At 48.1% G+C, this 15,414-nt stretch overlaps 1 protein-coding gene across 1 annotated transcript in view; it reads right to left on the minus strand.

The window, feature by feature from the left end:
• Positions 1-6,929: 6,929 nt before the first annotated feature.
• The window catches only part of GALNT12 (polypeptide N-acetylgalactosaminyltransferase 12), a 34,827-nt gene continuing 26,342 nt past the window's right edge, over positions 6,930-15,414 (minus strand). The window contains exons 7-10 of the mRNA XM_066367576.1: positions 13,260-13,391; positions 12,323-12,436; positions 10,224-10,370; positions 6,930-7,636 (exon numbers count right to left, since the gene is read on the minus strand). Of these exons, the coding sequence (XP_066223673.1) occupies positions 7,490-7,636; positions 10,224-10,370; positions 12,323-12,436; positions 13,260-13,391 (540 nt within the window). The 3' untranslated portion in view covers positions 6,930-7,489. The remainder of the gene's footprint in view (positions 7,637-10,223; positions 10,371-12,322; positions 12,437-13,259; positions 13,392-15,414) is intronic.

The following is a 15,414-nucleotide window of genomic DNA, read 5'->3' on the forward strand; positions in this document are numbered from 1 at the left end:
TACCAGTAACAGTCCATTGACACATATTTTGCATGTTATGTGTTATATACTGTATTCTTACAATAAAATAAGCTAGAGGGAAAAAAAATGTTATTAAGAAAATCAGCCTGGCCTGTAGTGGCACAGTGGATAGAGCGTCGACCTGGAATGCTGAGGTCGCCGGTTCAAAACCCTGGGCTTGCCCAGTCAAGGCACATGCAACAAGCAAACAATAAACAACTAAAGAGAATCAACTATGAGTTGATACTTCTCACTCTCCTCCTACCCTTGTCAAATCAATAACCAAAATCTTTTAAAAAATCATAAGGAAGAAAAAAAATACATGTATTTACTGGGAAAAAAAAAAAAAGGAAATCCACACTAAAAGTGGACTTGCTGAGTTCAAACCCAGGTTGTTCAAAGGTCCAGATGTTGCTATCTTTGGGTAATGAGAACGTAAGCGATTTCTTTATATTCTTGTATAATTTCTAAAAATTTCAGGTAAGCATCTAGTTTGAACAACCTGGAAAATAAAGTGTTAAAGAGAACAAAAAGGTGTGTCAGGCCAGCTGTAGGAGGAATGGGAGACCTACCAAATATGAATCTTGTTTTCAAACTCTACAAGCTAGAATCCATCCCCAACAAGGTGACGCAGCTAAGGAGCGACCCCTACTCTCTCCTGGGCCAGCCCTGCCCTCACCCTCAGAGGACAGAGAAAGCACCTGACCAAGCACCCCAAGTCTGGTTCTGACAGTGCATGGACCAACTGCTCCGGTAAATATGTTGCCAAGGGTCTCACCAGCACGTGAGATGGGGAGGGAGTTTCTCAGCCTAGCATTAGGTCTCCCGCTCTGGGCAACTCACCATCAGTTAGGCCTTCCCTCAACTTTAATTAAGAAAACAGCCTTGAGTTGGATTCTAAAAGGCAGGGGGAGTGGCCAAGCCGGGTGATGGGTCAGCCACTGGAACTGGCAGCAGCAGTTATGGGTTCTGGTCCCAGCCTTTTCTCCCTTTGCTGTGTGATGCTGGCTGGGCCCCTTCCCTCTCTGAGCCTCAGGATCACCTTCTGTAGTTTCAAGAGGTTGGGCAGAATGAGTTAGTGCTCAGCTGTCGTCCAGTTCAGAATCAGCAGCTGGAAGCCACCGGCCCCTGGCCATACTTTCTCAAAGTCTCCATGGTCCAATGAACCTCAGAAGCCTTTCAACCCCATTGTTCTACCCCTGCCTTTAAATGAAGCCACATCTGGAGTGTATCTTCTCTAATCCCTGTTTCACACAGCTGGGTCCCCATAAATCAATTTGTTCTGCAGACAAGTTCCCAGAATTGTCCAGAATCTTACAGAGAAAAGGCAGTTTTATTTCCCTTCAGCGTCTGGTTCCAAAAGAAGTGAGCCGAGCCCAGTCCACCTCAGGACAAACTCCCCGAGGCCTCGGATCCTGTGGCCGCCAGGGTTCCGCAGGCTGGCCGAGGCTCACACGCATGTAACCTACCTGTGGGCACAGAGGACGAACGGGCCTGGGGGCCCCCTTCCCCCCAGTCTACCGAGAAAAGACTGGACTGAAATGACCCTCAAAACTACTTGCAGCTCTTGGGTTCAAAGTTTTCCCAGGGATGAATTAATTCTGAGAAAACAGTTGACAAGTTAACTTTCCTGCAGAGGGAGAAGAACTGGGGAACCTTCCAGAACTTCCTTTGTTCTCTTGTTCTGCCCCAGGCAGCGAACAGCACAGAATCCAAGACATAACCCTGTTGCTTCTGACAGCTCTTCTGGTCCCCAGGATATCTCTGGGATGGAGCAGCCCAGACTCTTCGGTCAGTAAACGGTCCCTGAGTACCGATTCTGGCTGAGTGCTCTGTTCCCAGCTTTGCCCACCTCATCTCATTAAATCCCCACCACTCCCTTAGAGTTAGGTACTAGCATGACCTTTACTTTACAGAAAAGGAACTGTGGCCCCGAGGGTTTAAGTAACTTGTCCAAAGTCACACAGCCAGCAAGTGAACAAAGGGAATTTATATCTAGGGCTTCCTTTCAACACATCCCAACCTCTTTTAAATCTATCCTGACAAATAAAGCCAAACCTAGGTCTCTAATTATTTCCCTACTAACAAAAGTTTGGACTCAGACTCCATTTAGGAGAACTTTCAAAAATAATTTTTACCAAATGTACTTAGCTTAACTACATGAACTTAGCTCAAAAAGTCTAATAATACTCAAGGTTTATAATAAAACTAATAGTTCCCTGACCAATCCTCCCCACCCCTCCCCACCCTCACTCAGATCTGGCTCCCACGAGGCTTCGACTCTCAACATTTCCAGATAGTTCTTCCAATACTTGCCTCTGTATTTCTAACATTAGCCTTGCTTCCTCATGATTTTCCAGTTTTAGACCATTATTGACTTCCCATTACGGAAAATGAAGGTTCTCTTACACCCCCTTGCTGTCACTCTCTCTCTCTCACACACACACACACACACATGCACGCACACGCACGCACACACACACACACGCACAGTCTGTCCCCACTCCACAGCCTACTGTCATTTTACTGCTTGTTCTCAGAGCATCTGGGGTAACCTGAGCTAGCCTAGACTCTCCGTAGGGATGGAGAATAGAGTCTCCACCTTTGGTTTAAATACAACAGATTTAACGCAAACATCTATCTCACACTTCTTCCCAGAACTCCAGTGAAAGCCACATCCCAGAAGGCTGGTTTGAAGAACCCAGGCTAGCTAGCCTGGAGCAGAGAGGACTCATGCTGAACCTCCCTTGATGACTCTAAGGGGCAGAGGGAACAAACGTGCTGGGTGGCCTCCGCGGGGGCTCCAGAGCAATGAGGGCAGCTCCAGGTAGACAGAGTTGGGCTTCGCACAAAGCCATCCAAGAGCAGGACAGGACCGGGTGGCCTGGAAAGGGAGGAGCAGCCCCCACCGGCAGTGAGTGGACAAGCCAGAGGCAGCTGACCACGTGTTGGGGACGAGGAGGAACTCCTGCATGAGGAAGGAGTTGAATACATGACTTCTAAAGTCCCTTAACATTCTATAACCCAGTAATTTGCTTCCCTTTATAACAGTTGGCAATTAGAATCCAGTGGTGCTTTGCAATCACTCTTGAGTTAATAACTGGAGCTGCCCCATAGACACACCCGTCTGGCAATTTCTTTTTAGGATGCTGAAATAACTAGTAATAACTAACATTCTGATGAGCAGTCAGTTCCACTGACCCTTGCCTTGTAAAGAAGGTTCGAGATGATTTACAGAGGAATCATGACACGGCAGATGGGACAGCACTCAGCCCCAAGGAGTTGAAGCACCCCGAAGATGGGTGAGTGCTGGAGGGAGCAACTGCGGTCATCTGGCCACGGTGAGGAAGCCTCCTGGCTTTGCAGCAAGAATCTCGAAAGGGAAACTGAAGAAACACCCTCCAAATCTTGCCTTTGCCCTCCTTCCCCACTGGAAAGAGAAAAAGGGCAGAGTGCGGGCATGGGCAACATGGAATTGTACCTGGACAACACCTAAAGGAGCAGGTGGGGGCCCTGGTCGGTTGGCTCAGTGGTAGAGCGTCGGTCTGGCGTGTGGAAGTCCCGGGTTCGATTTCCGGCCAGGGCACACAGGAGAGGCACCCATCTGCTTCTCCACCCCTCCCCCTCTCCTTCCTCTCTGTCTCTCTCTTCCCCTCCCGCAGAGAGGCTCCATTGGAGCAAAGATGGTCTGGGCGCTGGGGATGGCTCCTTGGCCTCTGCCCCAGGCGCTAGAGTGGCTCTGGTCGCGAGGGAGCGATGCCCCGGAGGGGCAGAGCATCGCCCCCTGGTGGGCAGAGCGTCGCCCCCTGGTGGGCGTGCCGGGTGGATCCCGGTCGGGCGCATGCGGGAGTCTGTCTGACTGTCTCTCCCCGTTTACAGCTTCGGAAAAATACAAAAAAAAAAAAAAAAAAAAGGAGCAGGTGGTAACTCCCCCCCCCGGGGGGGGGGGTCCCTGTATTGCTCCTGAACTTGACACTTTTGAAAGAAATGTGCTCGCCCAGAGATGTGAATTGGCTGGGACCTCCTGTGAATTCCAAAAGGGACAGACTCAGTTCCCATGCCGTAGCTGGCAGCGTGGTGTAACTGGACTGAGAGTGAGGGAAGGGGCCGGCGCCAGGCTGTATGAGTTGTGTGACTTGGGCCGTCTCCTCCCCTCCCTTCCGGGAGGCTTGAGGACAGGGCCGTTCACCAGTGAGCTCTGGAGTAGGACTACCTGGATGCAAACCCCAGCACTGTCACTGATGAGCCCTGTGTCCCGACCCTCTCTGGGCTTGTGTCTGCACCTTGGAGAATTAAATTACTGGTTCTGAGAACTAAATTAGCTGATTTATACAAAGTGCTTAGAGCAGTGCCAACTCATGGAACGAGCAGGATAATGATTATCAGCAGCTGAAACAAGCCCCAGCCATCCTCACCCAGTTGTCCTGACAGGATCGAGCGACACCCTTGAAAACAAAGCTCTCGAGCTGTAAGTGTGAGAAGTTTGGTGTGGAGTGCATTAAGTTTCACAAACATTAGGAGACCATAAGAGGCCGGTGTTTCTAACCCTACTTGTTGAGTAAACATTGTGGCTAGGATACAACAAGCCATGTGACATACTCAGTCTTTAGATCTTTTTATTCAGATGGTAGCTAATTGTATTTTATAATTTCATGTTAACAAGTCCATTTTTGAAGATACAGTTTTTAATGAGTACCAATTTTAACATTTTCAAGAAAAAAAATATACTCAGGCCAAATTCAGACCACTGATTCCCTAAGTGGAATGATAGGTATTGTCAAAGAATATACACCTAATTTGCTTTGGGGTTTCTGGTAAAACCCCCTCCTTCGCTGGCCTCAGTGACCCCATCAGCTACCCTGGGCACAGGATGATTTCTGGGGGACTTCCAGGTCCACATCCTGTGGACCTAAGATTTAGAGAATCTTTAGACCAATAATAAGACTTGGCCTCAAGGATAGCATTGTCATGTTTCCTGAGGGGACGACACCATCTGGTGTGTGTGTGAGAGTAAGACACAGCCAATAGCCAGCCAGGAGCTTTCTTCTCTCCCTCAAATATCTTGCTACTCAAAATATGGTCCACAGACCAGCAGCAATGGTATCCTCCTGGAGCTTGTGAGCAATGCAGAATCTCAGGCTCCACCCCAGACCTACTGGACCTGAATCTGCCTTTTAACAAGATGCCAGGTGATTCCAGACACATTAAACTGTGGAGAGCACTGTTTTAACAGGGGGGAAAAGGAAGCTTGAATGCAGGTGAACAGGTGAATGCAGGAAATTTAAATTTTAACACATACTCAACCCATAAAGAAATCCAAAATTGAGCCGTATTAATAAAGCAAATTCTTCCCACTGACATGTAAGGAGCTTTACACAAGTTTTCATAAAGGAAGCTTCTCACATGGTCAGTAGGCATCTGATGACAGGGATGGGCATCCTGAACCCGAGTTTCAAATGTGCCTGCGTTGTCTACATTGTTATTATGGTAACAGTCACACTGATGACTGGAACTGGAGGACAATTCATACCGTCCAGCGGGGCAGGTGGGGACCTGCCAGGCTCAGACTCCTCCCCCACCAGTGAAGGGAAAGTCTCCTCTAAGTATTGTAAATTGCCTCCCAGTCTTTGAAAACATTTCCCTTGATACCCCCCCAAATATTTATTTTTATTGTTTTTTTCCACCCTAAAATTTACTGCGAATATGCTGGTGGCAGGAGTGAGAATGATGACTTCCCACGCAAAGGTCACTTGCTGCGGTGCCCAGTGAACGCCCACAGAGGAGCACCTGCGGCTTCCCTGCACTCCATGGAGTTGGTCAGCACTGATCTTCCGTCTGCCTGCACTGTCTTCCCACGCCCTCCAGGGGCTCACACCCCTACTGGGCGCTCAGACTGACAGCAGAAGGGCGGGAGGAGGCAGGCAGCTCTCTCAGCTCCGTCACAGGCTGAGGGGGCAGCTCACCTGCTGTACAGGTTACCACGACGGGAAGGGGAAGCTGCGGCCCCACAGCAGGTCTGCCAGGGACCTGAGCTGTGCTGGAAGGGGCTCATACCGTGTCCCTGCCTTCTCAGAAGCTAGTTAATCCTGTAAAGACAAAATAACTAAGTTATTTAGTATTTAGTTTTGAAATCTGTTTTGTATTTTATTAAGTGCATTTATGAAAACAGAAATGAATGAACCCCTACTGTATGCCAGGGACTAAGCTAAGCTATCACCTGCTCTATGTGATTTAATCCTAACACCTACCCGATGAGCTTGGTTTCATTACTGCCACTTTACAGATAAGAAACTCAAGTTCAAAGTGCTTAAAATACATCAGATTGACCCAAACCAGGTCAACTAAAGTTGTTTCTGGGTACCCGTGAGACTGGAATCCTCAGAGAGGGAGATGCATATAAAACAGAGCCCGTGAGCCTAAGACACAAGGTGAAACTTTCTTCATCTCTCACATCTGATTGGTTGTAAAAATAAAGATCTGCAATGCTCTCGTCCATTTTTTTCAAAGCCATTCACACTGACTTCATCACATTGACCAGGCCCCAGAAGGGGGCCTGGGGTCTTCCACAGAGCAGAATGACTGAGAAACGTTCACAGCGACTGCTGCAGCACAAAATGATTTAAGTGACCAAATATTATTAATGAACCAACTTGAAAGCTGATTTCATATAGAACATTAAATTTCTCCCAAACACTAATGTGTGATAAAAACATTAAATGATATAAAAATGTTTTAAAGTCCCACTAGTAATTACTAAAAGTAGCCAGCCACCCAACAGCTAGGCACTGTGGAAGACTACCCTGTGTCGGGCAAGTTTATAGTTTATATTAGCCCAGGATATCAAGTTGTTCTTTTGAAATTCCACCTTTGGTTAGTCTTCTTTGGCTAACATAAATCTTAACTAGAGGTTTGACTATGGCAGCAACACGTAATCAAATAGCATTCTTTATTAAATAAATCTAGGTTATCTCAGTGACATGAAGGAATCAATACAAATGTTCCCACTGTCCATCTGTCCACAGTGAGAAAAATCTAAACCAACATTTGAAGTATTATCAGTTTATTCAAAGTACAGTACATGAGTCTAATGTCAACATGTGCAAACATCTTCATACCTGGAAATCCTTACAAATCCAAAAATAAAACATTAACTTTTCTGCTAGGGGAAATAAAAAGGCACAACAGTAAAACACACATTTTGATAGAAAAATATTTAAAAGGTTTTTAATTCTCTGGCTACCAAAAGTTAACATTTTATGATTACCCTTTGAAAATAGGGTATTTAGGAACAATTTTAAAGTTTTAAAAATCAGTACAAAGCTTATTCACATTCTTACCACGTGCTTTCCCAAATTGCACAGTGATTTCCTTATAAAAATAGAGCAGCCAAGTTTTCAGTGGGTCTGTCACTGTACTTAGCTAAGTCTCTGTGGGGCTAAGTCCAGGTCCTCCCACTCTCCTATGCTGGTCTCCGTGGCACAGTGACACGTTATGACATGCGTTCTTTAAAGAACCATTTCTGACGTTCCGAGCTGGTGCAGTCTCGCAGGAGTGGGAGGAAGCTGAAACCGTTGCTGATCGCCTTCCTCTCAGCCTGAACACATTTCTTGGATTGTATGTGAAATAAAGAGCCATCCTACAAAAGATAATAGACACTCGATGTTCAAAAGAACGAGAAGCAATTCCTCAGAAAGTATCTTTTTCCTTAAAATGTATTCTTTAGTGCTTCAGCATTTCAGAAATATATACTTATTGAGTCATCAGTAAGTATATATACTTATTGAGTCATGTGCAATGGCAACGCAGGACTGTCTGTGCATCGAGAGGGCCAGGCAGGTACAAGACATGTGTCACGCTAGCCTGTCACAGGCGCAGTTCACAGGGTCCTGGATTTCACTGTCATGACCAATGGTGGCCAATGGTGCCACCTTCTGGCTGCTCTGGGGATCCATCAGGCCCTATGTCTCATCCTTACAGCTTTTCTTTTCCTTCAGGGAAATCAGGACCAAAGACTCTTTATGAATCTCTTCCACTTAGGTCAACTAATTCCATCCCCGGAGAGCTCGCTCTTGTGGATTTAAGTGGAGAGTCAGGAAACCTGGCGTTAGTCCCAGCTCAGCTCCGGGCCAGCCTGGGGGGGGGGGGGGGGGAGTCACCAGAGAGGAAGTGGGTTCTATAGACGGTGCCAATTCCCAAACTTCTAAAGACAGTGATCCTCTTTAATGCCTCCCCCTTCTCTTCTTTTTCCAAACTGTTGCTGAGTGAACTCAACAAACCTCTCCCCTAGTCCCGGGTCCCCTTCTCCGCCCCTGTTGTAAGCTATATGCCCCCAAGGAACTTAATCATGGCCTAGTGACAGATGGACAGAACAGTGACATACCTGTTCCCGAAATAAAGTTAGATGGAAAAGAATCTCAAAAATATGAACCGTGAAAACCCTTAAAAGCGCTCAAAAACTGCACAATGGGAAAGCGAGCGCGGGCTGCCTCGTTTTACCCTGCTTCACTTGTTGCCCTTCGCAGAGGACGCCTTGTTCACAACATTAACCCTTTGAGTAGTGAGTTTTTTCTCAAAAAATGAAATTAGTTTCAGTTATAGTTTTATTAACTTAAAATCATGTTTGTTTGATAACCAATTTATGGAAACAAGAAGAACACACAGTTGCCTTTTTTTAATGTTGCCTTATCAAATATAAAAATATTTGTTACGATCGTACTCTGGATGGTCAGGAGGCACGAGGAGGTACATGAACGTTCGTACTGCTCAAAGGGTTAAAGGTAAGACCCTCCCCACCAGCCGAAATGTTACGACTCGCTGAAGACTCTGATGATAGTTAGCATCTTTTAGCAATGAAGTGTTTTTTAATTACGGTATGTACATTGTTTTTTAGACATAATGCTATTGCACACTTAATACTTTACAGTGTAAACATAACTTTCATAAGCACTGGGAAACCAAAATGTTAATGTGACTCTCTTTATTGCAATACTTGCTTTATGGCAGCGGTCTGGAACAGAACCTGTAATATTGCTGAGATAATGCCTGTAATTAAATAAAGCATCCTTCCTCCCACCTTTCTGAAGACACTTCCTTTTCCTTAAAGGGTCACTGAAATTTAAGATAAAATACTAATGACATTTCAAACCACTTTTATAGCCTTTACCTGGAGGCTACTCTTCAAGGACTTACAATGGCTCCCAGTTGAAAGAAAGAGAAGGTAGAGGGCATTTCAGAGGGTCACAGACTTTTGGGGTTCGCAGAAATAATTTTCCTCATTTTTTGTATCACATAGATAGCACTATGGTGCCTGGTTTTTCCAAGGAGCCTGCAGATTACATTGCTAATCATAACATTCTCTACAGAAAAACGTACTCCAACTTCTAATTACACTTGGAATTCACCTATTTTATAAGCAGTCTAGATAAATCTTTTCGTCCCTGAGGCCAGGCTGGGAGTGACAGCTTCCCAGGGAGATAAAAGAGAACTCATTTTTTCTTTTAAATTATTTCCTTTGGTTTAATTCCCTCATGCTTTCTCGTGAGTCCAAAAATATGACTTATTTCTGAGTCACATCATGAGCTTACTGCAAAGATGGTGGAGCCAGTGCCCTCTGTGCCTGAAATAACAGCCGGTTGCAACCCAACCACTATTCGACGGAGAGCCGGCTCCCTCAGAGAGATCTTTTCGGGCTATTGCCCTGCAAGTATCAACTGATCCCGCTAGAGCTTCCCAGTTTCCCGAGAATACTCCTGGCCATCCGTCTGGTCCTCACGAGGGATACGACGCGGCTGCTGTGACTGCCCCCGTTTTAGAGCAGGGAAAGAGGCTCAGCGAAGGGAGTGACTCACACCTGGACCTAACGCTCCGTCCTCGCCTTTTAGTGATTTGTTCCACTTGGTTGAACCCCACCTCCTTCTCCTGTGTCTGTGGCGGGTCCTCTTCCCGTTTCAGCTCACCGCAGAGCAAGGTGGAGGGTGGATGGCGAGACTGAGAGGAGCCAAGAGTGAAAGGAGAAGGACAGCACGGCCGACACTGGACACTGGGGCTCCCACAGTGCGGCCATGGGCTCAGGGTCACTGTGACGTCCCCCACCTGCGACACACGGCAGCATCCTTGAAACTCGCCAGAGAGCAAACTTGACCTCCACACTCCCCTCTGCAGCCCACGAACAGATGGACAGACAGACAGACGGCAGCGAGGAAACAAGGAGACAGCGCGCTCACCTCCTGCAGGACGAACTTCTGGTTCTCCGGGGCCCTTTCCTCGCAGAGATGCATGACGAGAATATCTGTTCCTGCCTCCACGGCTACGCAGGCCTCTGGCTGGTGGGTGTTATAGCGAATTTCATTCTGGGACGTGTACTCGAAAAACTAAAAACGGAGGAGCCGACGTCAGTTACCCTCCACGGTGGAAAGAGGAGGAGGTCTGGATGAGAACTGGGGGTGAGGAGCGCGTAGGAGCCAGGAGCCCCTCCCTCTCCTCTGCCCCCTCACCCGCTGACACCTGACTAGACTGTCTGAAGCGTCAGCCTCCTGCGTGCCCCCCCCCCCCCCCGCCACCAGCACTCTAAGCACCTGGGTGTGGTGCTTAGCAAGAGTGAATGAAGTGGTCCTTTCTCACATCTGCCTTGCTTGCGAGATAGTAAGGGCTGTGCTGGTGCCTGGACTCCTCACACCACTGTGCCTAACTCCACCCCGTGCTGGCACGAAACAGTAGGAAAGAAAATGGGCCAGTCCCAGGGCCAGCTCTTGGGGGCTCTGCGGCCTTGACCAGCTCTTTTTTCTCCTTTTCTGCAGCCCGTTCCCGTCCTCCCCCGGGTATACAATGAGTGCAATCGTGCCTCAGAAACGGTCAAGTCTGTGCACAAGCCAACAACGTGACTACTGATGGGAGGGCTGGGTTCTTCCAGAGCAATGGTTTTCCTCCTCTAATGGGCCTGCAAAAAATACTGACTCTGGCCCCACCCCAGGGACAGAGGGAGGATGCCTTCAGTCTGTGACGGGGCCTAGGAATCTGCATTTTTACATTTTCTAACAAGACAGCCACACCCTCCCTCCCAGGAGATTCTGGCACAGGTGGCTGCTCCTACGGCACGTGCAGCAGTGCCCCTCAAAGGAAGCTCCCAGACAGCTGGTTAAAACAAGAGACTGGGGCTCTAGAGGGACAGCATGGTCTGAGAATGTGCATTCCTAGTATCTGGTGATGGTGACACTGCTGGTACCCATCGGGAACCACCTTTGAGGAGCGCTGTTCTAAAGAGTGTCGGAAAACCTGAACAACTTCAGATTGTAGGGGTCTGAATTATGAAAGGCTACTGTTGACCATACGGGGGCTTAATATTCAAATGGAACTGCAGGAACTCCAGATTGGAAGAAAACTTGAGTCCCCATCCCTCCGTCTCTAGTGTCTGACACCTCTGAGGCCAGTGAGGCTTTGAAGGTCCAGAACCAGCTTCGCTCCTCTCTGGCCTCGTCCACTGGCCCCACCGTGGTGGGTCCGTCTGCTTTCCTGGGCTGGGGTCCTGTTCTGGTCCTCAGACCCCCTGGGATTTGCTCCCCTGCCCAACCTGAAGGACAGCACTCAGACAGATCCACGGACAGCACTCAGACAGATCCACGGACAGCACTCAGACAGATCCACGCAGTTCCCTCCAGCTGCGGTCACTGCCCCAAACACTGCTCTGTAGTGTGGCACTCTGCCTCAAAACCTGTAACTCCATTTAAGATCTCATTCTAACAAAGTCATTGAAATGCAGATCTGTTTGGGGTTTTTTTCCTTCCTTTTTTTTTTTTTTTCCTGACCAAAGATGTTAGTGGCAGGGTTATTTATAGTCGTAAAAACAGGGAGGCAGGGAATCAGTTACTAAACAGTCACATACCCACACAACGGTATATCTAGAGGCCATTAGGAATGATACTCTCCAAGGATGTCTAATAACACAAGTATGATGAAGTAAATGGAAATATGGGATGGAAAACACAGAGACATATGAAAACAAACTAAAACATATATCCAAAGGTCATACATGAAAAAAAATAGATGAAAAATAAATGTCTTAATTACAGTGGTGGCTGCTCTGGGTCCTGTCATTCACTATTCACTTCTACTTTTTAAATTTCCAAAATGTTCCATAATGATCATACAGTATGTTACTTTTATAATGAAAAAGATAGCAAACATTTAATTTTTAATAAACACACAGATTTCGCCTCATTTGCCTCTTTGGAGGCCCACAACAATAACCCCCCCGGGAAAATAGAGCCTCACAATCCGCCCCGCCCCGCCCCGCCTGAGGCTGTCAACCACAGAGAAGAGCACGTACCTGGTTCTGACCCATCCCGTGACAGCCATACAGCAGGACCTGGTGTCCCGTGAGCTCGTGTTCATTGGGAGGGTTATAGTCAAAGCAATAACCTTTTAGTCCTTTGTTCTGGAGCTAAACAAAACATAAGAGGTGGCATTGGTCCAGTTTACTACACAACAGATTCCACCCACGGCTCTGAGGGAGAGAAGTGCCTGTCTCAAGAACTGGACTCATTGGTAAGAGCTCCTTACATTTCTAGTTCTAAAAGTGTTCTCCCATTCTCTACCATAGACAGGAATCCTAACACCGAGTGAGCCTCAGTTTCCTCATCTATAAAATGGGTGGTTTATACTCGCCCATTTTGAGATGGCTCTCAGGGCTGACATCTAGATCTGAGCCCCAGACACTCATAGGGAGAAGGAATAACAATGGATGAAAAGGGAGTGGAGGCCCTGGCCGGTTTGCTCAGTGGTAGAGCGTCGGCCTGGCGTGCAGGAGTCCTGGGTTCGATTTCCGACCAGGGCACACAGGAGAAGCGCCCATCTGCTTCTCTACCCCTCCCCCTCTCCTTCCTCTCTGTCTCTCTCTTCCCCTCCCGCAGCCAAGGCTCCATTGGAGCAAAGTTTGCCCAGGTACTGAGGATGGCACTGTGGCCTCTGCCTCAGGTGCTAAAATGGCTCTGGATGCAACAGAGCGACGCCCCAGATGGGCAGAGCATCGCCTGCTGGTGGGCGTGCCGGGTGGATCCTGGTCGGGCGCATGCGGGAGTCTGTCTGACTGCCTCTCCATTTCCAACTTCAGAAAAATACAAAACAAAAAAAAAGAAAAGAAAAGGGAGCGGAGTTTGGAATCGAGGAGGCCTGTGGTCCCCCAAAAGGGGCCTTTCTTGCCCAGGGTTCGTTGATCAGACCTGGGGGCCAGGAACTCCTGCTCTCCACAGGCCCGCCTCACTCACCATCCCAAAGAAGCCAGGCCTGTCTTCAGGCACGTGCATTTCCGGATACACGTTCTCCAAGAACCACTTGAAGTCCTTACATTGAAGTTTGGCACGGAGCTGCTTCCTCTCTGTCACATCCCCAAAGGGCTCCTGAGATAACAACAAAACAATCAGCCCCCTAATGGGGTCTTGATACCAGAGCCCCTCTCTCCACTGTTGCTCACTTGTTCAGTAAGTTTTTACTGAGCACCTCATGTGTGCCGGGCCCTGTGCAGGACACAGAGCACAGAAACAGCCTCAGACAGAGCGGCAGCGCTCTAGCCGGAGAGACTGCCACACAGTCCCACTCCCAGGTGCTCTCGCTACGGGGAAGGACACAAAGCACCTGCTGATGGAATGAGGGAGCCAAACCCGAGGTTGCGCTGGATCCCTGGACCCGTACATTACAGATAACACGTGATCACAGACCAGGAAACTGCCAGCAGCACGCATATACAATGCCATTCTGATCTGTTACTGCTATCTGATACTCCCTTTTAAACACAGCTAAGTATTCTAGATATAATCGTGAATGAAAACATTACATGCTCAGTGTCCTGGAGTCTAGATATATACTTACGATGGTAAGAGCAAAATGCTGCAATAATAAATACTAGTGGGAGTTTTGTGTTCTGGACGAAACCAATGATTAAGAACTTTCAATAATTAAAGCTGGCATCTACGCAGTGTCACCAATGCACTGCGCAGCCACAAAAGCAGTGCTGATTGCAGACATATCACTGTCCCTGCACTGTGATGTTAAACTATTAAAATTTGAGAAGTTGCCTGATCAGGCCATGGCGAGGTGGATAGAGCGTCCGACTGGGATGCGGAAGGACCCAGGTTCGAGACCCTGATGTCGCCAGCTTGAGCGCGTGCTCATCTGGCTTAAGCAGAAAGCTCAGCAGCTTGGACCCAAGGTTGCTGGCTCGAGCAAGGGGTTACTCGGTCTGCTGAAGGCCCACGGTCAAGGCACATATGAGAAAGCAATCAATGAACAACTAAGGTGTCGCCACGAAAAACTGATGATTGATGCTTCTCATCTCTCTCCATTCCTGTCTGTCTGTCCCTAGCTCTCCCTCTCTTTGACTCTCTCTCTCTGTCCCTGTAAAAAAAAAAAAAAAAAAAAAAATCTTAAAATTTGAGAAGTTAAATATTTAACAAAATGGTAATGATAAGTAAAAACATTTGAACAGAACTTGAGATTTCTGCCTATTTTCCGGAAGTTCATTTCTTGATGAGAGTCACTGTACTCCCATCTTCAACAAAATGCCCATTTCAAGGCCACTGGCCATTCAGACAGAAGGTGGACACAGCGCCCCTCTAACATACTACTCTTGGGAATTCCCAGGAAGCGGGACCTGGGGTCCCAGACTGGGTGACAGGGGAGAGCAGATGTTTCTGCCCTGCAGTCCTGGGCGAGACAGAGGAAGCAATGCAGCCCAGAGGTTGAGAGAGGCCAAGAAGGAGGTCAAGGGGAGGGTCCACGGGGCCCTGCAGAGCACAGAGAGGTCCCCTGCAGTGTACATGGCCCAGGCACAGCTCTGCCCGAGTCAGCCACGGGACCTGGGCAAGTCCCTTTACTCACCCCCTCTCTGAGTCTCAGTTTCCTCACCTGTAAGATGGAAATGTCAGAGCTAGCCTGAGGGCTGTAGTAAGGGGTCAGAAGAGATTTTCATCCAGGGCGGGAAAGAGGCCTTGGAACAGACCTCCTTGTCCTTCCAAGCGGCGCTCTTAGTTATGGGGATGCAGGGTCAGTGGGCCCCTGTCCTGGGGGTGTGCAGAGCTGGTCTGTGCACGGGCAGTGGACCTACGTGTTAAAATTGGTTTGTAACCCTAAAATCAACATCTGTGACGTTCTCACACGTTCCATCACTGGAGGACAGAGCAGGGCGGCAAGAAGTCTGAGTCGCCCAAGGTGCACCTTCTCCGCCGAGGTCCTGCTTCAGCTCTTACCCAGCAAACGAGTGTCCTCTCTGTGGGCCGCCTAGTGCCACATTTTCCAGATTGCTGCGCTTTGTGTTGGGGAGGTCACTGTTTGAAAGGGCCCCCAAGCATAGTGAAGAGCCCTCTAGGGTTCATCTCCTGGCAGAGAAACTGTGTGTGTTCGATAAGCTTCTCTGAGGCATGAGTG

This window comes from Saccopteryx leptura, chromosome 2 (assembly GCF_036850995.1).
Source record: "Saccopteryx leptura isolate mSacLep1 chromosome 2, mSacLep1_pri_phased_curated, whole genome shotgun sequence".
Lineage (NCBI taxonomy): Eukaryota > Metazoa > Chordata > Mammalia > Chiroptera > Emballonuridae > Saccopteryx > Saccopteryx leptura.